Source organism: Puma concolor, chromosome E2 (genome assembly GCF_028749965.1).
Source record: "Puma concolor isolate L17-30 chromosome E2, mPumCon1.1.hap2, whole genome shotgun sequence".
In the NCBI taxonomy this organism is placed as follows: domain Eukaryota; kingdom Metazoa; phylum Chordata; class Mammalia; order Carnivora; family Felidae; genus Puma; species Puma concolor.
Window position 1 is genome coordinate 29,070,424 of NC_141681.1, and position 24,609 is coordinate 29,095,032.

At 42.3% G+C, this 24,609-nt stretch overlaps 1 protein-coding gene across 1 annotated transcript in view; it reads left to right on the forward strand.

Annotated features, from left to right (window-relative positions):
• The first annotated feature begins 473 nt into the window (after window positions 1-473).
• AMFR (autocrine motility factor receptor) overlaps window positions 474-24,609 on the forward strand; it is a 44,171-nt gene continuing 20,035 nt past the window's right edge. Inside the window, exons 1-8 of the mRNA XM_086689400.1 lie at window positions 474-931; window positions 10,000-10,092; window positions 13,659-13,823; window positions 15,105-15,257; window positions 18,024-18,064; window positions 18,229-18,361; window positions 20,814-20,947; window positions 21,818-21,928. Coding sequence (XP_086545526.1) covers window positions 677-931; window positions 10,000-10,092; window positions 13,659-13,823; window positions 15,105-15,257; window positions 18,024-18,064; window positions 18,229-18,361; window positions 20,814-20,947; window positions 21,818-21,928 — 1,085 coding nt within the window. The 5' untranslated portion in view covers window positions 474-676. The remainder of the gene's footprint in view (window positions 932-9,999; window positions 10,093-13,658; window positions 13,824-15,104; window positions 15,258-18,023; window positions 18,065-18,228; window positions 18,362-20,813; window positions 20,948-21,817; window positions 21,929-24,609) is intronic.

The window sequence follows — 24,609 nt, forward strand, 5'->3', positions numbered from 1 at the left end:
TTTCAGTGTGTTGATTAATATTCTTTCCTTTAGGGTCTAGCCTCTCTTATTCCCTAAGCATCATCTCCTCTTTGGACCACGAGGGAAGCTGCTAGGCCCAGTGGGGTACTCAGGGGTAACCCGCCTAAGCGGGACGGGGTAACTGTTAAGGAAACCCAGGGGCGAGTGTCCGGGTCCCCGCGCGCTGCGGACTCGCGACGCTGCCTGGGCTCGACCGCCCGCCGGCGCCGTCAGGCCCGCGTGACGCTCCTGCTCCGCCGGCCAGGCGCCCTGTATGTCCGCGGGCCCGGCCCGGCTGGGGTGTCGGCGGATAGGAATGCTGGGTGCTGGGCCCCAGAGCCTGTGGCCCGGGCCTTCACCCGCTCGGCGACGGCGCGACTGCTGGGGGCGGGGGACGGAGGCCGCGCCCCCGCGCCCGTCCCGCCCGCGCCCCGCTGGGGGCGGCGGCCCGCCCCGAGCCCGCCGAGGCTCTTCCGCGCCGGCAGGGGCAGCAGCGGGAGCGGCGCGGGGCGGAGCGGCGCGAGCGGCCAGGAGCGGCCCGGCCCGGCCCGGCGCGGCGGCGGCGGCGGCGGCGGCTGCGGCGACGCCAGAGCCCGAGGGCACCGTTCGCGAGGCCGCCGCGGGAGCCCGGCCGCAGCGCGGGGAGGCCTGGGGCCCGGAGGCCGCCGCTGCCGCCATGCCGCTGCTCTTCCTGGAGCGCTTCCCTTGGCCCAGCCTCCGCACCTACACGGGCCTCAGCGGCCTGGCCTTGCTCGGCACCATCGTCAGCGCCTACCGCGCCCTCAGCCAGCCCGAGGCCGGGCCCGGGGAGCCCGAGTCGCCAACGGCCCCGGTGCAGACGGAGGCGGCCGCGCCCGCCCGGCCCAGCGCCGGCGGCCCCCGGGCCCGCGACGTGGCCCAGTACCTGCTCTCGGACAGCCTGTTCGTGTGGGTGAGCGAAGCTGCCCGGGCCGCCACGGGGGGGAGCGGGCGGGGGGAGGGGGGCCATGTCACCCATTATGTGCGGGGGGGGGGGGGCGTGGCTGGGCCGGGGTCGCCTCCCTGGGGCCCGGGGTGCGCGGCCTGGGGGGCGGGGCCCTCCCGCCAGCTTGCTGCCCACCCGGAGGCTGAGGTGCTGAGGTGGCCCGGGGTGGGGGTGGGGGACGCGGAGAGATTAGCCCGCCCGAGAGCGGGGGCGACCCGAGAGAGGCTTGAGGACGGGGCTCGTGGAGGTGCGGAGGGCGCGAGGGCGCGCGGTCCAGCCGGAGGAGGGGAAGGGGCGAGGTGCTGGGACGGGGGGAGTGACTGAGGGACCCCGGGACGGAAACTCGAAGCCCTCCAGCAGCCGGTTACCCCAGTGGGCCAGTGAATTGTGGAGGGAAGTTGAAAGGCTTTTCTGACTCGGTCGGCACGGAGTGTTGTTAGCGGGTTTCCAGTAAAGAGGAGGGGGCCGAGGCGAATCAGATGTTGGCTTTGGGACAGCTGTACGCATTTGGGTGTGCTGGGACATTTCTTTCAGGAGGGAGGCCGGCTCCCACAAGTTTTCTCGGTTTGGCCATTTAGGATGTGATTGTCCTGTTTGGGTCAAACACACACATACAAACCGTGCTTCCTTTCCTGTTGCTTTTACCTGATGATTCGTGACGGTTTCCTTTGATGTGTGAGGGCAGTAAAACATTCGGAGTCAAGAGCAGGCTCATCGTTTTCACTCCGGATCTGTCCATTTAGTGATCCATGTTACAACAGGGTTTTCAGTTTGTCTGTCAATGCAAGATAAGCAGCACCTACGAGCCCTAAGTGCTGGTTTCGCTTGTTAGGACAGATAATTTCAGGCTGGGCAGATCAACGGTATTTTGACTAAAGAACTTCGCTTCCACCTTGGCCTTGAATGCCATGTATGTGTACACACAGTGATCAGAAAAGTTGCTCCAGGATTTAAGTCTGTCACTTGGGTTTGCTGTGGTGTCTTGGGGCTTGTCTTCTGCAGTTCCCATTTGGGGTTAAGAGTAGGCTGTAAATGACTAAGATTAATATTCCAAGGATAGAGAATGATCTACAACTCATTTGTTATAATTAATCCCTCTGTGCTTCATCAGGAAGCAGTGGGATTTATGAACTCGGGGGGCTGTGGATTACGTCTCTTGGTCCTTCTGATGAAGACATTAGTAGAAGGCAGTGAAGGGTGAAGTTTTCTTCTTTCACTGCTGTGTACCTGAGGTGGGTACTGTGTAAACAGTAGAGAAGAAGGGAGAAGAGAAAGAACTCAACTCCCGTCTCTCGTCTTATCTCAGATCTATTTTTTCGTTTGAGTTAGCAGGTAAACAACTTACATCGATGTCAAGAGTACTTCTGGCAAATGTCAAGATTACAATGCAGTCTTTGATATAAAAGACATAAATAAGAAGGAACCACTGTAGAATATAGCAGCTACTAGCATTGTTTAACGATTTTTTGCCCTCCAGGAGATTTTGTTTTTACAAAACCTGTGTTCAAATTCCAAGGTTAACACCTCTTCATTAAACATTGCATAAAGCCTGTTGATTTTCCCACAGAAATTATTTCTTTTACGAACATAGCCATTTCCCCCCATCTTTTTCATTAGAGGTCTTCCCTAAAGCAGATTTATCATTCCTTCCTGATCTGATGATTTTTTTCCCTTTTTCAGTTGATCTTCCTACTGTTCTTCTAACATCTTTCCTCATGGTTTTCACACTTTGATGCTGGTCTTCCTTGGTTTCTCAGACCCCTTATAAGTTTTCCTCATCACCCATTGCATAGTAGCTGAGCGGGACTCCCAGTCTTCAAAGGCCTGCTTCCTTGGCCTGACAGCATTGTTGAGTGAATATACGGTGGGGCCTTGGTCCTGCCCAAAGACATTCAGATTCAATTTTTTAAAAACCAAGCAAGACAAAACAAAAACTGATCTTTCTGCTAGTTTGCAAATCCTGTTAGCTGCTGTTTGGCTTATTGGAATCTCTAAAACTTCTCTTTGTGAGCACCATTTAAATCAATATAGGTCTGATAGCATCTCAGGGCGTTTTTGATTAACAAACTCAGCTCAAAACCTTTCAGTGGTACCATTTTTTGGGCACTCTGGAAGGCATAGCTGTGAACCCTTTCCCCCTTCCCTCAAAGCAATCCGTATACAAATAAAGCAAAATTTGATGAGTGATAGTAGATATATAAAGAAGATATGGCAGAGTCTGGGGGAAGGAGAAAGTGATGCCTAGGGGAAGGAGAAAGTGATGCCTAGGGGAAGGATGCGTGGAATATGGTGTTTGAACCCAGCCTCGGGAGGTGAGAAGGATCTGAGCAAGTAGCGGTGTGTGTTCCAAGTAGAGAAAAGAGCCCGTGAAGCTCAGACAACATATGAAAGGTAGTGCGCGGCCTATGCAGAGCAGCCCATAAACTGGGCTCTTAAATTAAAACTCCGTTGGGTCTTACGATTAAGAGTGAGTTTGGGAAAGTAAAGGGGACACCCAGGAGTCACAGGAGGTGGGCGAAGTGACCAACCCCTCTAAAGTTTAAACATGTATTTCTCAAAGTGTGGACCTGTGGGCCTCTGGCAACCTGGTACTTGTGAGATACAGTTTCTCAGATTCTCTCTAGGGATTGATTCAGGGGGAAGGGCAGAACCTTGGAGTCTTCATTTCATTTTGATTAATGTTCCAGGTGATTTTAGGCACACTAATGGTTGAGAAATGGATTAGGGAGAATAGGATGTGGGGTCAGGGTCAGATTATGTAAACCTTGACAGCTCTGTTAAGGAGTATGGACATTATTTTGTGGGCCATAGGGTTTAAGTGGGGGTGGAGGGGAGGAGGGGCTGGCATGATGAGGTGATTTTCTCAGGAGCGACCTGTGGCAGCAGTGGTGAGGACCCAGTCATGTAGAATGGGAAGAGGCCAGGAGATGGCCTCCCCCAAGTGGGGTATCTCCAGGTGGCCCTCTGGGGTGAGCATAACTGTTTCGAGGGGAGGCTCCAGGGTTCTTACCCTAGCAAATCCTAGGGATGATGGGATCACTTGTTTCTGCATGTCTTTCTAGAACTTTCGTTCTAAAGTTTCATTTGAGATTAGGTTTCATTATTTATTTCTAGGCTTATTTTACACTTTTCAGATGTCACTTCCCTTATTGATCCATTCTGTTATTGTTTTGAATTGTACAGGTGTTTTTGGCTTTTCCCCTTCTTTATTCTTATTTTCATTGTATCTCCTTCCTGTTTTTTTTTTTTCTTTTTTAGAGATATGCTTCTAAAATTATAAGAGCAGGACATGGTAGAATGGAGAAATGGAAATACAAAATAAGTGTTAAAGTTCTGACTTAGTTGTATGCAAATCAAATAATTTAAATAGAAGTCTCTAGGGGAAAAAAAATCACCAAAAAAACGAAAATGGAGAAAAGTGACCTGACCGCTATGATCAGGGATGGGCAAACTCCAGTGGCCTATTTGGCCTGGCCCATTTTCTACAAGTCTATTAGCTAATGATGATTTTTATATTTTTGTTTTATTTATTTATTTATTTTAGTTTTTATTTGTTTTTGAGAGAGACGGAGAGAGAGTGGGGGAGCACGTGGGAGGGACAGAGAGAGGAAGACAGAGAATCCCAGGCAGGCCTTGTGTAGGCAGTTGCAGAGCCCGATGCAGGGCTCCACCTCATGAACCATGAGATCATGAGCTGAGCTGAAATCAAGAGCCAGTTGCTTAACCAACAGAGCCACCTAGGTGCCCCTGATGGTTTTTATATTTTTTTAAGTTTTTTTTTTTGTTTTTTGTTTTTGTTTGTTTTTTTTAGAGGGGAAGAGTATGTGACAGAGAGCATGTGGCCTACCAAGCCTAAAATATTTGTCTGATAGCCCATTAGAGAAAAAGTTGCTGACTCCTGCTTTAAAGAGTTCATCTTCATATAGTTATGAAACTCCAGAACTGAAAGTAATTTATTAGGTTTGAGTCTTTATGAGTTGAATATTCCAAAGAAGTTTGGAGAAAAATGTTAGCTTTAGAAATGTTGGGGCAGCTAGAGAGAAAGACTACACTTCTAAACAAGAGGATATAAGCCTAGATAAACAACTTAGAAATATAGAAAAGATCCTCAGGGTGAGGAGGAGAAAGAGATGATTTGATTGCTTGGTACGTGCATGATGAGTATAAATAAACTCACTTATTTCCCCGACATTGTGAAAAGAAGAACATGATCATCCGTGTAATAAAGGGGGAGTATGCATCTTTGCATTTTGTCGAGTTTTATACTGGTCACGGAGAGCCTTCAGAGAGAGAACATATTCCACTTGTCCTTATAGAGAAGAGACAGACAAATGGTGTGTGGGGGTGGTGGTTAGTACTGGTGTTAAGTAGGAGACTAAGAAATACCATATTGATCCTGGCCTGGAGACCGTTCCTGGGAGCTTAACTACATTTTATCACAAGCTTATAAATAACACCCCGTTGGTGGCCAGCATTTTATAGGATCAAAAATACCTCCAGAATTACACAGTGATAAACATGGCTAATCTGTTTGTTATTGCTTGCTTCTCTTTTCCTCTCAGGGCACACTGTCTTGTAATTTCGTTTCTGTTGTTCTCAAGTAGCATAGCAGAACCACTGTGGGAGGGGAATTTTCTTATGGGGCCTTAAGAGGAATTACGTTAAGCCTGATTAAATAGGTGTTCCTCGGGTCACTACTGCCTTGACATTTTCTGTCGTAGACTGCTCAGGAACACACAAAACTTATTTTGTGTAGACTAGATACAAAATAAAGAAGTTTGGTGAGGACTTAAAGAATATTATTTAAAGTTTTTACATTGCTGTAGATACGAGAAACATTTCTGAAGCATTTTAATATAGTAGAAATACCCATGTAACAAGATAATTGAGGCCACCCCATTTGCTCAGTCTCCCATCATATGATGAGAAAAATAATGTGGAATTTCAGAACTGGTCAGAAAGTTTAATAGACTCTAAACTTTAGAAAAATCAATTAAAAAAATAATACATGATCATGGTACAGAAGTCAAAAGGTACACAAGTGATGTACAGTGAAAAGTAAATCTTCTGCTTCCCTTTCCCAGAGTGGCCATTACCACTTTCTTGTAATTAGTGCTAGTGTTAAATAGAGGACCGAGAAACACCCAGGTGATTAAGTCCTTGGCACATTGCACATCTACAGTTATACAAGTGCGTATGCGTGTCTGTATGCACATGCTTTCTCTTTTGCATACAGGCAAGCATATAATAGTTTTTCTACACCTTGCTTTTTTCTCAGTAAACAAGTGATCTTGAAGGTTCCATACAGTACCCGTAAATAAAAAGCTGCTGAGCCAGTTTTCCTGGCTTCATTGTATTCCACCAAATGCCTCTTTCAGTTTATTGAACTTGTCTCTCTGATGGACATTTAATTGTGTTCCATTTTTCTGCTGTCAGTCAACAGTGCTCCAGTGAACCCTTTATCCTTACAGTCAAGTTTGGATTCTGCCTGCAAGGAAAAACTAGCTAGCTGCACAGAACAAATAAAATGAAGTTAGTACTTTTACTGTGGTCTGTGTGGATAAAGGGGGTCAGACTGGGCTTGCTAGAGGTGAGCCTCGTTTTGATTATTGGAGGTGAGAAGGTTTGTCCTGGTTCTGTGGATTTACATCTGGGCTAAAGTGTTTCTGTAAGAATATTGCTGGTGACCTAATGGGATCTGATTTGGGATTTGCTTTAATGTATTTAATTTTTTAGAATGCCATACTTTATTTTAGTTAGAAAATGCCACTTATCCCCAATAGAAAGAAATTGCCATTTCTTTATCTTTGTCTCCTATTCAGAGGCCCAGGAACAAATGATTTTATACAGTGTGCAGTTTAGCAAATGCTCACACATAGAAGCATGGTAAAAAAAATTTTTTTGTGTGCAGGTGATTTTTTTTTTTTAATTGAAGTATAGTTGGTGGGATTTGCTTTTAAGTGGAGAATGCTACAATTAGGTTGCTTTCTGTATTTGCACATTTTCAAGGCTTTGTCAATTTTATTTTTTTATTGTTATTTTTTTTAATGTTTATTATTTACTTTTGAGAGAGGTAGAGAGACAGAGTGCAAGCAGGGGAGGGGCAGACAGAGAGGGAGACACAGAATCCAAAGCAGGCTCCAGGCTCTGAGCTGTCAGCATAGAGCCCGACACAGGGCTCGAACCCACGAACCGTGAGATCATGACTTGAGCCACCTAGGCGCCCCAAGGCTTAATCAGTTTTAAAGTTGAGAATTTATTATATATTAAGTAATTTTTCTATAAATAGACAAAGAATAAATAGTTACTAATAATTGTTAAGGTGTTTTTAAAAATACTTCGTTCATCATCTTAAAATAATTTTTAGTTGCTTCCAATTCTGTGTAGCCTGGCTTTCATATGAAGGTCACAAAAGATTAGCTCTTTCTTTTTACATAAATTCCCTTTCTAATATCAGTGTATTTTCTCAAGCCTTTTTTCCTTTTTACCCTGGCTAATTTTTAAATCTTCCATTGAAATTTAAGTAAGACATGATTATCTATGAGTGATGGGATTATGACAGACTCACTTTTTAAAAAAAATGCTAATTTTTTGAACTGTATTTTTGAACCTGAAGAAATGTAACAGAAATAGTAAATAATACTTTTATTTTTTGTTTTGCAACCCAAGATGTGCTAGAGTGTGCTTTTGGATAGAGCAATGATTACGTGGCCCTCAATTTACTTTCTTCTCCTGCACCGATGGCTCTCCCTGCAGCCTGCTTGGTGTGTTAGATGCTTACCAAGTTCTGTGTCCTGCAGATTCTAAAAGCTCTTTTAATGCAGGGTGCAGAGCTCCCTCATTTCTCTTAACGTCCCACGTGCCTTGAACAAGTAGGTGCTAAATGTGCGGAGTCATTTCTTTATTTGCTATGCCCACCTGCAAAACCAGCAAGAATTCTTTTTAAAAATTGTGTTATAATTAGGTTGGGGGATGGATGTTTGGCTGATTTAAAAAATTCTTTTCAGGGGCGCCTGGCTGGCTCAGTCAATGAGCATGTGACTCTTGATCCCAGGGTCATGAGTTCTAGCCCCACAATGGGAGCAGAGTTTACTTTAAAAACAAACAAAAAAATTCTGCTCAGCTAGGAGATGTGGCTTGAAGGGTTATGGTTGCTTTGTCTTATGAAGTTTTTTAAAATTAACACGACCAAGCTTCCCATTGACTGGTTTAGAGTACAATGATAGTGATCTTTTTGACATCTATTTCATCTCCTTGCAAATTAGTATCTTAAGCTATTTGTTGGACCGTTTGGAATAGGGCTGTTCCACTGGAGTCACAAGTTAGGGATATAGGATGTTTTGGATAACTAATTATTTTTCCTGGTTATTTGAAGGATTTAATTACCAGAATAGTTTCTTTTTTCAACCAAACTATTTTTTTTTTCAGTTCTTTAAAAATATATCACACATTTCCTTGCCCCATTAGACAGGCAGAATAGGACTAAACATAATTTAACCTTTTTGTAATGAATCAGGACTGCCATTACGTATGTTCTCCCAGAGGGGTAGATGGTGTGACATACTAAGGGGAACCTGAAGAGCTCTTAAGGAGCTTGTTTTTTTATATTACTTCTTCTGTCATCTTTTTTTTTTTTTTTTTTTTTTTTTAAGTTCCATAGTATCATTTGCTTCTTTTAAAAGAAGAGGGAAGAATGACCCAGGAAGAAGAATATGGCCACCTTCCTATAAGCTTAATGAATCAAAGCTTGAAGCAGTCTTTACATGGAGTTGGGGTTAATTTCCATTCATTTCCATCTGTTCCATTAATTTCATTTCTCAATAAAAGTCATGTTTACTGTCTTTATCAAGGTCCCTTTGGCTTTTGGGGTCATGCAGAGTTTTAAAAATCATTTGAGCATCAGTGGTGAGATGTGCCCCCCTAGCCTCTTGGTCAAGGGCAGCCAACTCTTTCATTTTGTGAGCATTAGATTTCTTGTTTAGGTGTAGGGATATCCATTCTCTTAATTACCTAAGAAAAGAGAAGATTTCTCACCTCCTGTTGAAGAAGGTCTTGGTTTTGCATTGGTGTCTCTTGGTTGCCTTCCAGTTCTCAGACCCCCTTGCTAGTTTCCTTCTTCCTTCTTCCTGGTTTCTCGATTCCATTACCCTCTGATGCCCCCAGAACCTTTACTTGAAGGCCAACACCAAGCATGGGGAACATTTATCTTTTGGTTGGCAGATTATCCCATTGTAGTACATTAAAATACATATACACATACATATGTACATATATATATGAGTTCTCTATTTTTTATGGTCTTGTGATTCTTATGTGACTATCAACCCTCTCCTCCTCACCTGCTATTCCTTTCTGCAGGGCAGAGCAAGATATGTAGATGCTGGATTTTAGTTTATGATAACTTCCATTTCTAGCAAAGTTTTCTTCAAAATCTTAATGTGGGAAGTGATGTACCTAGGAGATACGTATGGCTTACAAGGTGCATATAGTTTTATACATTCAGTACAAAGTTTACCACACACAGTTCAGTAAAGACTGAAGGGGAAGGTGGCCTGCTGGATGGTGTATTGGGACAGGGCTCTGTGAATTGGCTGCTAAGCTGGTGCCTCTCCACCCCATTCCTTATCTCTATTCCCACCACCCATACAAGTGTGCCCCTTCAAATATTACCTGTGTTGGTAGGGAACTGGAGAGGCTCAGTCATTGGAAATGATTCCTGAATTCCGAATACAAAATCTTTTTTTTTTTTTTTTCAACGTTTATTTATTTTTTTTGGGACAGAGAGAGACAGAGCATGAACGGGGGAGGGGCAGAGAGAGAGGGAGACACAGAATCGGAAACAGGCTCCAGGCTCCGAGCCATCAGCCCAGAGCCTGACGCAGGGCTCGAACTCACGGACCGCGAGATCGTGACCTGGCTGAAGTCGGACGCTTAATCGACTGCGCCACCCAGGCGCCCCCGAATACAAAATCTTTAGAGCTGTTTTTATTTTTTAGCAGGAGGAAATAAACTTTCTTTCTTTGGTTTGTGTACAGGTTCTAGTAAATACTGCTTGCTGTGTTTTGATGTTGGTGGCTAAACTAATCCAGTGTATTGTGTTTGGCCCTCTTCGAGTGAGTGAGAGACAGGTAAGTCCAAATGGCAAGGATGGATTCTAGTGACCAGATTTTTTTTTTTTTTTTAACTTTGTGTTTGGTATAATTTTAATTTTTTAAAAATGTTTATTTATTTTTGAGAGTGAGACAGAGTGCAAGCAGGGGAGGGGCAGAGAGAGAGGGAGACACAGAATCCGAAGCAGGCTCCAGCACAGAGCCTGATGCGGGGCTCAAACTCATAAACTGTGAGATCATGACCTGAGCCAAAGTTGGATGCTCAACCGTCTGAGCCACCCAAGGTGCCCCAGTGTTTGGTATAATTTTAGACTTACAGAAAGGTTGCTTGAATACTCTGAAGCACTTCTAGACACCCGAATCCAGTTTCACAGTTCCCAATGTTCTGTCCCATTTGCTTTAACATTCACCTTTTATTTATATTAAATGTTTTTTTTCTGATCCATTTGAACGTCAGTTGTGGACATCATCCCCCTGTATCCCCACATGCTTCACTGTGTACTTCACAAGAGCAAGGACATTTTCTTATGTGACCGTATACTCCCAGAATATGCACGTATAGGAACAGGACGTGCTTCGGATAAAGAATGTGCCACAAGCGTACTGGACAGATTGGCAGTCCCCCAAGGATTTTAGTGTAGAATGTAGAATGGTGTGTTTTAAAATAAGAATTTAGAACTGGCCTTAACACAACACCATACAAACAGAACTATGTTTTACTTTATCTTCCTCCGGTGATAAGACACAGGAAGCTGCTGCATGAACCTACATTGGTCTCACTCTTTACCCTTTCAACCCAAGTCCTCTATTATCAAGTCGGCTGAGGTCCTAGTTCAGAGCTGAAATGAGGTAACTGTGTGGTTGAGCCCTTGGATGCTGTTATGAGCAGGACTGTTTGTTCTCCCAGAGAGTTTTCATTAGTGAGTATTGAGCACTTTCTCCAAAATATCAACTCCAGAGGTCTCCCAAATGGCATCAATAGATTGTCATTTCTTTGGTGGGATACAAAAAGCTCCTTTTGATGCCTCTTTCTTTTTTCCCTCCCTCCCTCCCTCCCTCCCTCCCTCCCTCCCTCCCTCCCTCCCTCTTTCTTTCTTTCTTTCTTTCTTTCTTTCTTTCTTTCTTTCTTTCTTTCTTTCTTTCATGCTTAGAGAGAGAGAGAGAGTGAGCACTAGCAAGGGAGGGGCAGAGAGAGAGAGGTGGGCAGAGGATCTGAAGCAGGCTGTGTGCTCACAGCAGAGAGCCTGATGTGGGACTTGAATTCATGAACCATGGGACCTGAGCCAAAGTTGGATACTTAACTGACTGAGTCACCCAGGCGCTCTGATGCTTCTTTCTTTTTCAAGAAAAACTTTTGACTTGCAGGCCAGGAATTGGTCAGGCCCAGGCAAGCCGTCTGAATGCTGGTGGACTGACTTGGCACCAGTAGACCTGATCTATGGTTTTCGTTTTTCTAAAATGTTAAATATCAGTTCAAAATTTACAGAAAACATAACCTTGGAGCATTACAGAGACTTTTACAATTCCTAGAGGTAATGAACACATTTGTTACTCTACTTTCAGTTTTTCGGTAGACATCACATCTTTCATTTCATTTATTTACTTATTTAAAACTTCGAATATAGGTAATGCACGATGTTACATTAGTTTCAGGTGTACAACACAGTGATTCAAAATGTCTATACACATTATGCCATTATGGTGTTCTCACCACTGTGACGACTTATTTTTTGACGAATGTCATCCAGGGGCGTTTATCAGGCGCCAGTTTGAGTTAGAACTCTGCAGAACTGACACAGGTTTGCTCTGTAGGTGGTTCAAGGAAGCTCAATAAATAGTCACGTTAGAGGCAAAGACACTGAGTATTTGAAGACGGGGTAAAAATGGATGGAGGTTTAGAACAAGGAATTTTTTCAAAAGCCTACCGTGGCACATGTCCAAGCACAGTACACATGTTTAGTTCCTCCCACAATTCTGTGATCCCGGAGTAATAAGGCCCATCTTACGGATGGGGAGACCAAAGCACTGGAATGTTAAGTGACTTGTCCAAAATTGCACAGCAGATAGATGGTGGGGTGAAGATTCAAAACCCAGCATAAGATGTCCTGGGTTCACCTTGTACTTTACCTGTGCCAGATCTGAAAACAAGCCTTCACCAAAGATTCCTAGTTCCAATTGTTCTCTGTGCAAATGTATAGAGTACAGTGTGTAAAAGTTCTCAAAAGTATTCTTCTCTCTCTGTAGTCATTCACTTGTTATACATTCAGACTCCATTATTTCTGTTTCTATTCAGTTTTGCTTATTTTCTGTTTCAGTTGTTTGAATCTGCGAAACAAATGGTTCAGAACAATTTATACAAATGTACTTAGAAGTCCTATTTCATTCTTCTTTCCTCAGTTCCTACCCCTCCCACAGATGGCTTGATAGTATATTTTAATATCTGGTGGCTGAACTCCCCTCGTTGCCCTTTTTCTTCAGGGTAGTGAAGATTTTTTTTTTTAATTTATTTTTTTTAATGTTTATTTTTTAGAGAGGGAGAGAGAGAGCAAGCGTTAGTTGGGGAGGGGCAGAGAGAGAGGGAGACAAAGAATTTGAAGCAGGCTCCAGGCTCTGAGCTGTCAGCACAGAACGCAACGTGGGGCTCAGACTCATGAACAGTGAGACCATGACCTGGGCTGAAGACGGACACTTAACTGACTGAACCACTCAGGTGTCCCAGGGTAGTGAAGATTTTAAAAACTAGCTATCCTCCCTGTAGGTGATATACTCTCCCAGTGCTCCCAGGAGCAGTACATTTATTAACTTCTTTGTAAACCAGGTGGATGGTACTTACTAGAAACCATAAAAACATTTGTCACCCTTGATTTCATAATGCTGAAGAAATAGAAACTCCTGCAGAGATATTCATTGCAATATTTTTGGATATTGCACAATATCCAACAGTATTGAACGAAGTTGTTTTTATTGTCTACCTGTAACCACCAAAATGGTGTATTCACAGATTATTCTCTGACATTGGTAAGGTTCTCACAATAAGTGAAATAAAGCAATGTACAAAAATTGTTTTTGCACGTTAGGAAGAAGACAAGAAAAAAGCATAAAAATGCTAAGGCATCATTTTTGTTTTGCTTTTCCTATTGAGTATAGACTGGCCAATGAGCATATGTTGTTTTTTAATCAAAAAGGTATTAAAAAAAAAACCTAATCTTTTCTACTGTTTAAGAGTCCAAGAGAACAGAAGTATTAAAAATGATACTTGTAGCCTTCACCATTTTTTAAAATTTTGTGTTGGAAGTATGTCATTCTTAATATACAAGGTACTAGACTAATATCACTCCCTTTTACTGGCTAAAATTTTATAACTGACAGGGTTACAATCCAGAGTCTATAAATTATTTTCTAGAAGCCTTAGCGTTATTCTTCAGAGGATTTATTTTTTTCTTTACCTTATAATTTCTTGTGGAAAACATTAGAAAGCTGAATGTAGAATATTTTCTCCAGGGAGGCCAGTTTTTGTTATGTTAACTCCTCGTCAATCAGTTAGATGTAATAGTACTCACCTTTATAAATATTTTTCTTTTCAGCACCTCAAGGACAAGTTTTGGAATTTTATTTTCTACAAGTTCATTTTCATTTTTGGTGTGCTGAATGTCCAAACAGTGGAAGAGGTGGTCATGTGGTGCCTCTGGTTTGCTGGACTTGTATTTCTGCATCTGATGGTTCAGCTCTGCAAGGACCGGTTTGAATATGTGAGTTTTTAGCCATGCTCTTTGCTTGTTTAGTCACAGGTTTGCCAGGTTTGGATTGTGTAAGATGAATGAGCCATAAAGGGCATGTCCCACGGAGGTCTCCAGGCAAGGTTCCTTGATCAGGTAGCCACTGCCCGTTTCTTGAGGGACTTCCTGCAGCAGCCAAGGAATGTAGGAACATGTCTCCTCCCCTACCCAATAGCATATTATGTTACAGCCCATGTGGGGTCAGTTCACCTACACAAACTGTTTTGATCACAGCTCAAGGAAAGCTTAATATATAAACTGAAAACAAGCAACTGTCTTCCAGATATTTTCTGTTCTAGTCTCCTTCCATTTTTTTCCTCTAATTCTTGGAGCTTTCCTACGGACTGGTTTATGCTGTTTCTACCCCTGGGCCAGGACTCAATTAGCTCTCTTGGCTTCCTGGGTCCCGGGAGAAGCGAATCCTTCTTTGGGTACAAGATCTGCCTCTCCACTTCAGAGCTGTGCAGGCGAACCCACACTCCTGAGGGCACCCAAACTAATGTCATGGGTCCTGGGGAAATCTCACCTACAGTTTTGCCCCTCAGCTAAACCCACTCCGGGGCCTTATTTGCCCCTGGTCCCTGAGGACCAGGTGGTCCTTTCACCTCTGTGTGAGTTCATCTCAGTCTGAAAGCCGTTAAGGGGTCAAGAACAGGAGCGCCCAACCTCCCTAACTGGTTTGTTATCTCCACCCTCCTGCTCAGAGTCCCAGCCCCAGCCTTTAGTTCCTGGCTGTGGCCTCTCCTTGTATACTATTAACATAGCATTGTGATCTAGGTGCTCTGCACCTGGATTACATTTCTGCTGTCCCAGCCCTAAACACTGTAGGAACGTTCTCCAAGTGAATTTTCAGGAGGAGGGCTCTACAGCAAGATCCAGAAAGAAACACAACAGAACATGATGCAATCTGGAGTGCCATTGAATGTTGAAAAAGAGAATGATATACCCTTGGAAAATTGCTTGGGGAGGTTTATAATCCCACTGGTAGGAGGATCCTGGAGAATTTGAGATAAAAATATAATGTATATTGTTACTTTCTGTAAATTAAGTGATACAGATCTCTTAAATATCAGCTCATACTCATATTTAGGTTGGTTGGAGAATTTTGACTGTCTGTTAGTGGGATGCTTATGGCCACGCAGCTAAGCACAGATTCCTGAGCAAAGACACCAAGATTAACCTTGAGTTTCTCAGTGAAGCTTAACACTGAAGTGAAGAAGAATGAGCTTCCTTCTCCTGTTTTGTACATTTCAGCTCTCCTTTTCCCCCACCACACCCATGAGCAGCCATGGGCGAGTGCTGTCTCTGTTGATCGCGATGCTGCTTTCTTGCTGTGGATTAGCAGTTGTCTGCTGTGTCACAGGCTACACCCACGGGATGCATACACTGGCTTTCATGGCAGCAGAGGTAAGATGTGGATGCAGGTTTTTGCTCTGATCATATTCCAGTATACTTTCAAGGAAGCAAGAGGATCCTTGTCAGGTTATTTTCACCCATGCAGTGACTGATGGATATTTGGTCTTTTGTTGTTAACAAGCATATTTTGAATTCCTTGCTTTTGTGTTGGATACTGATATTGAAGGGAAAAGTGTGTTACTTTATGTAATCCTTGCTACAACGTAATAAAGTAATTATTTTTCCCAACATTTTTATAGTGCCTGTTGTATGCTGGGGATTGCTCTAAATACCTTATGTGTATTGACTCATTTTATTATTCCTGTTTATGAATGGGGAAACAGGCATAGAGGGTGCAGTGAACTGTTTAAGGTTCCAGAGCAGGCGGTGGTGACATCCAAGGTGCCATCCTTCCCTAGTAGGAAGGGCATTATTCCTCCTCAGATGTAATGAACACTGATTGGTGGTGATTAAAAAGGAAATACTCTATAATTGGGTTTTTTTTTATATAGGACATAAATTATTTACATAATATTTTACAGAATAACATAAATTAGTTCTTTTTTTATTTTGGAAGAATAATCTGAGATATTCATGTATATTTTAAATTTACTTTTTGAATATACCAGCTTTTTTCATTAGAAATAAAAATGTGGGGGGCTCCTGAGTGGTTTAGTTGGTTAAGCGTCTGACTCTTGGTTTTGGCTAGGGTCATGATCTCACAGTTTGTGAGTCTGAGTCCCTCATCGGGCTCTATGCTGACAATGCAGAGCCTGCTTGGGATTCTCCCTCTCTGTCTCTCTGTCCCTACCCTGCTGGTGTGTGCACGCATACTCTCTCTCTCTCAAAATAAATAAGCTTTAAAAAAAAAAAAAAGAAAAATTTTTTGGATGTCCTTATGTTCATTTGCTATATCTGCTTTTTTCCTCAGGCCAAGGGCAAAATACTTTTATCTTTACCATAATTGGTACTATTAATGAAAAAGAATGAAACAATAGATTGTTAAAGCTAATTAACTAATATCAAAACACTAAGTTTGAACTAATGTTTGGGAATTTGTTAGAATAGGGTTAAAGTTTATTAGAGTACCTGGCTGGGTCAGTTGGTAGAGTGTGTGACTCTTGATTAGGGTTGTGAGTTTGAGCCCCACATTGGGGGTAGAGTTTATTTTAAAATATAAGTTAATAAATGAACAAATAAATTTTTTTTTTTGCTTAATAGCATTGATTTCAGAATATAATGTAGTATAAGTAAAATTAGGAAAGGAGCATTTAAGTATTTAGTAAAAACATTTGCAATTCTAGTTGAATAGTTTCTGCATGTGTATATTTCTCTTGAAAATATCTGTTTAAAAGTTTTTTTGCACTGATTTATGTTACTAATTTGCTTTAAATATATTTTATTATAAACCACCATTTGCATGATACTCTGGTTTTCTTGCATTTTTTTTTTTAAGAGAGGGAGTGTGTGTGTGTGTGTGTGTGTGTGTGTGTGTGTGTGTGTGGAGAGAGAGAGATAGAATGAGAATCTTAAGCAGGCTCCACGAGCATAGAGCCTAATGCAGGGTTTGATCTTAAAACCATGAGATCATGACCTGAGCCAAAATCAAGAGTCAGACACTTAATGAACTGAGACACCCTTTACTTTTATTATTAGGCCAAACTTTGGAAAAGGTATACTTAAAAATAAAGACATTTAAGTTAGGCCTATTGGATTATACTATAGTACATAGTTTTATTTTATTTATTTTTAATTTTTTTAAATGTTTATTTTTGAGAGAGAGAGACAGAACGCGAGTGGGGGATGGGCAGAGAGAGAGGGAGACACAGAATCTGAAGCAGGCTCCAGGCTCCAAGCTGTCAGTACAGAGCCCAACGCGGGGCTCAAACCCATAAACCGTGAGATCATGACCTGAGCTGAAGTCAGATGCTCTACCGACTGAGCCACCCAGGCGCCCCTTATTTTAGTTCATTAGTATTGATTTTTTAAGATAATTTATCATGTTACAGATTTCATGTTTTAAACTTAATCATATTTTTATATTTATAGTATTTCTCTTTGTAAAATACTTTCTATTTATAAATTGGAATTTCCAGATCTCAAACAATGTAATAGTTCTATTCTGGCAGTTTAAGAGGACTTTTTTAAATATCAATTTCTGTGGTACAAAGTTCTACAAAGGGCTTATTTTATTTTTTATTTCCTTCGTTCTTCTGTGTGGGCAAAGGGAGCGCACAAAGTGTCATGTCGAGAGCAGGTACTTATCTCAGACTGTGGTACCTAAACTATGCTCGGGTATAGGGTCACCAGGTATTCAGACGCCCTTTGAGGTGACTGATGATGGTGACTTAACTGCTGTATAAAATAGAAGTGATCGTCAGACCACTGGCATGAACCTCAAGATTGCAAAAGGCCTCCCCAGGAGATGGACAAGTGTAATTGGTTGTCACCTATTAACAGGAAAAGGCTTAATAAAAGTTGGGTTTCTAGGTCATGAAAGTATTCCGTGGAAATTTGAAGCATATAAAAAATACTTGGTAAAACTGTAGTTGAAGCAGGTAAAAAATATCTGTGCATGACATCCCCAGTCCTTACTTATCTTGTAACTGGAAGTTTGTACCTTCTGACCACGTTCGTCCAGTTCCCTAAATGTCCCTTGAATAAAGCTGCTTTTTAATTGAACTGAGAAATGCTTGTCTCTTATCTGTTTATAAAAGTAAGTTTGGCCTGAGCAGTTACAAATTTTACTAAAAAGAAAAAATATACCTTTCTTTATAGTCTCTTCTTGTGACAGTGAGGACCGCTCATGTGATTTTACGGTGAGTAGAAATTTGGGAAGGAGGTGATCGAGGTCTATTCATACTGCTGATTTTAAGATATGACCTGCATGAAATCTATACAGATGTGACTGTACTATATCATGTTTAAGCCAAATTAAATTGTCACAGTAATTACTGAAAAGATTTTTCCCTGTTCATTGCAGATATGTAATTCACCTCTGGGACCTCAACCATGAAGGGACATGGGAAGGAAAAGGAACCTATGTCTATTACACAGATTTTGTCATGGAACTCACTCTCTTGTCCCTGGACCTCATGCATCATATTCACATGTTGGTAAGCTTCCTCAGAAGGAGCTCTAACAGAGAGCAAAGGTTTTTAGAAACAGAAGCCCTGGTTAGTTCATAGCAAATGCACCATTTGTGGATAAAGGATGTAAAGACCATAAAAATAAATGCAGCTGCGCCCCTCTGTGTTTCTGCCACCGGGTGGAAAGCAATGGCGTGCCTCTTCGGCTGGAGCCCGGCCAGAGGAGGGGTTTGCTGTCCCTCTAGGACATTCGGTTAATTCCACTGACTAAGTCACTGAGAATTCTTCTAATATGAAATTAGAAAGTGTGCTACCCAGTTTCTATGACTTCTATGTAGCAGTTACTTTGTAGGGGATCATGGGAGCTCTTGCAGTGTTAGCTACTTCATGGATTCATAAATTTTCTGTCTTTACAATTAAAAAGAAAGCACCTGTACTTAATTCCTCCTACTTCGTTGTTTACATTTTACTTAGTGTGCAAGAAATTTGAAACTCTGTTTCAATGGTTAACACTTCAGTGATGGTGAGAATCAACGTATTTGGTGGGCAGTTGAATTATTATAAGCCTGTTAAAGTTGCATTTAAAAATTACTGGGTTAGACACAGGACATTTCTCTTTCTTTTTTCTTTTCTTTTCTTTTCTTTTCTTTTCTTTTCTTTTCTTTTCTTTTCTTTTCTTTTTAGTGCTTGTACCATTTTATTTTATTTTTTTAAAATACTTATTTTGAAAGAGAGAGAGCATGTGCTGCATGAGTGGGCGAGGGGCACAGAGAATCCCAAGCAGGCTCCACACACTGTCAGCACAGGGAGTCTGACATGGGGCTGGATCTCAGGAACCTCAAGATTGTGATCTGAGCTGAAATCAAAGAGTCGGATGCTTAACCGACAGACACCCAGGCACCCCAACACAGGACATTTTTTTTTTTTTTTAATTTTTTTTTTTTTTAATGTTTATTTATTTTTGAGAGAGAGAGAGACACAATACAGGTCGGGGAGGGGCAGAGAGAGGGAGGGAGAGACAGAATCCATAGCAGGCTCCAGGCTCTGAGCCATCCGCACAGAGCCCAATGTGGGGCTTAAACCCATGAACCATGAGATCATGACCTAAGCCGAAGTCAGCCCCTCAACCTTCTGAGCCACCTAGGTGCCCTGACACAGAGCAGTTCTAAGTCTGATTTTTGAAAGTAACTTTGAAAACATATTAAAAAAAAAACACGTATAGTTGTTTAAATCCCCTCGCCCCGAAACAAATACCCAAAGATAACTGTTAACGTTTTGTTTTTATATTCAGGTATATCCAGTCATAAATTGAGATCATATTTTAGACATGCAGTTCACTTTTGCTTTATTTTTAGCTAATGTATTTATCTCTATTGTCCTGTGCTAGCCACAGTTCTTTTTTTTTTAATTTTATTTATTTTTTTATTTTGAGACAGAGAGAGAACGTGAGAGCTGTGAGCAGTGGAGGGGTCAAGTGGGGGGCGCAGAGAGAGAAAGAGAGAGTCCTAAGCAGGCTCCGTGTTCAGCATGGAGCCCAGCGTGGGGCTTGACCCCACAACCCTGGGATCATGACCTGAGCCGAAATCAAGAGTCGGACACTTAATTGGCTGAGCCACCCAGGTGCCCCTAGCCACAGTTCTTCTAAACCATTTTAATGCCTTCAGTATAAAAATCCCATCATATAGATGTATGATGATTTAACTAACCTTCGTAATGGATGTTTAGATTGTATTCAGTTGTTTCCTATTTTACATCTTTACATAATTTTTTTTATCACATGTTAGTGTTTTTTAAAGTTTATTTATTGTTACTTATTTTGAGTGAGAGAGGGGGAGAGCGAGCGAGCAGGGGAGGGGCAGAGAGAATGGGAAAGAGAGAATTCCAAAGAGGCTCCAAGGTGTCAGCTTGGAGCCCAACACGGGGCTCGATCTTACCAACTGTGAGATCATGACCTGAGCTGAAATCAAGAGTCAGTTGTTTAACTGGCTAAGCCACTCAGGCACCCCACATATGAGTTCTTTTAAGGTAGTTTTATCCTGCCTTTTTCACTTATTTTTCCATGTAATTATTCTTTAAAAAGATTATACATAAAATACAGTATAATGTTAATATATAACTTTATAATAAATGTAATTAGTGGCTATATATTATTACATTATTTGAACCTATTTCCCTACTGGACATTTTGCTCATTTCCTGTTTTTATTTTTTATAATTGCATGGATGGACATCTTTGTGCATAAAGCTTTTAAATTTCTGATTAGTACCTGAGAAAAGACAGCTGGTGATAGAATGGCTAGGCCAAAGAGCATGTGCATTGTTTATGGTCGTGAGGTAAATATACGTGCTTGCTTCCCAAAAGATTGTTCTAATTCAGCTTTTCCAACAGTAAGAGCTTCTGTTGCACGCCTTAACCTTTGTCACTAGCAAGTTCACATTCATTTTATGGTGTATTCTGTTCTCTTTCCTTCTTGTTCAGTTATTTGGCAACATCTGGTTATCCATGGCCAGCTTGGTCATCTTTATGCAGCTACGTTACCTATTCCACGAAGTGCAGCGTCGGATCCGGCGACACAAGAACTACTTGCGTGTGGTTGGGAACATGGAAGCCAGGTGAGCGAGCCTGAGCTGATGTTGCCCAAGTGCACTCATTTTAGATCTTTCATAGTAACAGATCCCAGGTTACATGAGAACTGCTTTTGTAAGCTATTTACAGAATGGTGAGGAGAATAAGTGGAGGCTCTGGAAGACTGCTGGGTGTGGATCCCCACGCAGTTGCTGTGTGATTTGGGGGCAACTTAATTTAAATCTCTGTGCCTCAGTTGCTTCCTGTCTAGGGGTGATAGCAGAGCCTTCTTTTTGGAACTGTTGGGAGGGATCCGGGGATAATGCAGGTAACATACTTAGAACAGTTATGGATATGTAGTAGCTACTCAATAAATATTAGGTGGTTCTTACTGTGTCATTATTTTTATCATCACTATTATTAAGCAGAAGCTTCCTTGGGCTTCTGCCCTCTATTTTATGAAGTGGGTCTCATTCATTCCTTACTCATGTGTGTTTATGTACATACACGCTCTTAACCTCACCAGAGGAGGGACTCACTCACCAACCTGAGGGTAAACCAAGCCTGACAATGTGAGATTAATGGGTATCCTTTTTGTGTCCGGGGGAACAGTTTGGCTGTTTGGGGGGTTTGCCTAGAATGTTCTCTCAGGTCATTTTTAGCTAATGTGTTATGTGGAAGGAATTAAGAGGAGCTGTTGTTAAGACAGAGTTAGTTTCTGTGTATAAGTTAGTTTCTTGCTTCAGTGGGCTGTGAAGAGAAAGCAGGTGTAATGTTCTTGATGGTTGGGAATGTTTTACGGAACAAGATGTCAGAAGGGGTAACTGGTGTCAGAAGGGCGAAGTTTGTAAAGTGGCACTCTGTGAACGTGTGTGGAATTGACAGAGCTGTCTGCCGGGTGCATTCGTCTCTTACAGGTTTGCGGTTGCAACTCCAGAGGAGCTGGCTGTCAATAATGACGACTGTGCCATCTGCTGGGACTCCATGCAGGCCGCGAGGAAACTGCCCTGTGGACATCTTTTCCACAAGTAGGGACAGGTGTCCTATCCAGGGCATGTGGGTGTTTGTGCTTGGCTCACGACCAGTCCTAGCAGAGAGTGGGGATGTTACCTCAGACTGGTCGTGGAGTGAGTGGTGCGGGCTCTGGGGAGCTTTGGGAGGTTCTCCTCTGTCCCTCAGCCTCTTTCCTACACGGCAGGACTGTTCCCCACCCACAAGTCCGCCATCTTAATTTCTGGGTCTGCTAACTGTCTTCATGCTCCTTGTCAATTTAAGCTCTGAAGTAGAACAGATATGCCTGTTAAGATTTAAAAGAAAGGGATGGGGGTGGGGGAATCCTTGCTTTCAAACAGCTTCTGTGCTCCCTGGGGTAAGAGAATGTGTATTTTTACATTTTTCACATGCACAAAAGCAGCACCACAACAACACGCCAGCAAAGTGGGCTGAGATGGGGACTGGACCAGAACCACCGAACAGTCCAGAAGAGCTGTGAGTGTATTATCAGGGATAACAACACAGGATCTTCAGAAAATCCTTAAGATTGCCCCAGTTCTATGTGGGGACAGGTTTGTTCCTCTCCCAGGGAGTGATCATTTTTGCATATTGGGAAAGTTTTCATCTTTATATCTTTAACCTTCCTTATTTTAGATTACCAAATTGTTTTTCTTTTCTTTTTTTAATATTGGAAGGGGTTTGGAGCTGGAGTATCAGTAACTGAACACATTTATTGATAGAATTTTTTGTGTGCTGGGTGCTGTGTTGGGGTCTGGGAGTGAAACAGCACAGACATGATCTCTGCTTTCATGCAGCTTACAGCCTAATGGAGGAGACGAGCATGAATTAAGCAGGCACGTTTCTGAATGTATAATTATAAATCGAGCTAAGTGCTCTAAGGGGAAGGAACATAGTTCTTTAGAGCTTGTAGCAAAGGAATCTGACTCAAGCCTGGATGAAGTGACTCTTGGTGATGAGTAGGAGTTGAGTCAGCAAAAGGAGAGAGATCCTCTAGACAGGGCAGAATGAGGTGTGTGGAAGGAATGGGAAGAGATTCTATATGCCCGGGGCTTAGATCATAAGGAGTGGCATTTGCTGATGCAGAAGAAGCAGGCAGAAGCTAGACCCTGCAGGGGCTTGAGGGCCAGTGGAAGAGGGGAGAAGTCATCGAAGGGTTTTAGGAGGGGTTGGGGATCAGATTTGCAGCCTAAGAAAATCGGGAGGACTAGTTAGTAATGGCCGCAGTGGTTCGGGTGTGTTTTGAGAGTAGCTTGGGCCACAGTGGTGGAAAAGGGTTGGGGAGCAGTGGACAGATCCATCGGATTGGCCGTGAGAAAGGAATAGAAGACTGGTCAGGGATTCTGGTTTTGTGGCTGTGCGGCTACATGTCTAGTGCTGCTGTCAGTTGAGATTGGAAGACCTGAGAATCCACACCTGTTTCTTCAAAGTTGCTGGGAGACAGTTGGGAAGAACTCCAAGAGTGTACGTCGGTCTAGAAGAAACGTAAAGCACAAGATTAGGTTAAGTTTCGGATTTACTTTTTTGATTAGGGCAAAATTCATACGGCATACAGTTAACCATCGTAAAGTGTGCAGTTCAGTGGCATTTAGTGCATTTCACCATGTTGTGCAACTGTCACTTCTTTCTAGTCTCACAACTTTTTCATCATCACAGAATAACACCTCATACTCGCTAAAGTAACCACTTGCCATTTCTCCTTTCTCCATCACCGGGCAGCCACTCATGTGCTGTCTGTGGATTTGCCTAGTATGGACAGTTCATAGGAAAGGAATCCTGCGTTTTGTGACTGGCTTCCTTCACTGCGCAGAATGGTTTCAAATCCCAAGTTGCAGCAAATAGCAGCACTTTATTCCCTTTTTTATGGCTGAATTAAAAAAATGATAATTTTATAATAATTAAGCAACTTACCCATTCACCTATTGTTGGGCTTTTGGGCTATTTCTACCGCATGGCTGTTGCAGATGATGCTGTGATCAAATTTTTAAACAAGTATCTGAGTACCTGTTTTTAATCCTTTGGGGTATACACCTAAGAGTGCAATTCCTGGGTCATATGTATTTCTGTTTTTAACTTCTTGAAGAACCACCAAACTGTTCTCTACAGCAGCCACACCATTTTATATCCCGCTGACAATGTGTGAGGGTTCTAATTTCTTCACGCTTTGTATTTCACATTTATTTATTTTTCTATTTTATAGCTATCCTAGTGGGAAGTGGTATTTCATTGGGATTTTGATTTGCACTTCCTTAATGACCATTGATGTTAAACGGCGTGCTTGTTGGCTATTTGTATATCTTCTTTGGAAAATGTCTGTTCAAGTCCTCGGCCCATTTTTGAATTGGGTTGTTTGTCTTTTTGTTGATAAGTTGTAAGGTTCTTTATAAATTCTGGATACTAAGCTTTCATCAGATATTATGATTTGCAAATATCTTCTCTCATTCTGTAGCTTTTCTTTTCAGGTTCTTGACAACGTCCTTTGATGCACACAGATTTTTCATTATTATGAATTCCAATGTACCTATTTTTTCTTTGGTTGCTGATAGTTTTAGTGTCAAGTCTAAGAATCCAGTGCCAAATCCGAGGTCATTAAGATTTACCCCTGTGTTTTCTTCTAGTGGTTTTATGGTGTTAGCTCTTATATTTAGGTCATTGATCCATTTTCAATTAGTTAAAAAAAAATTTTTTTTTAATGTTT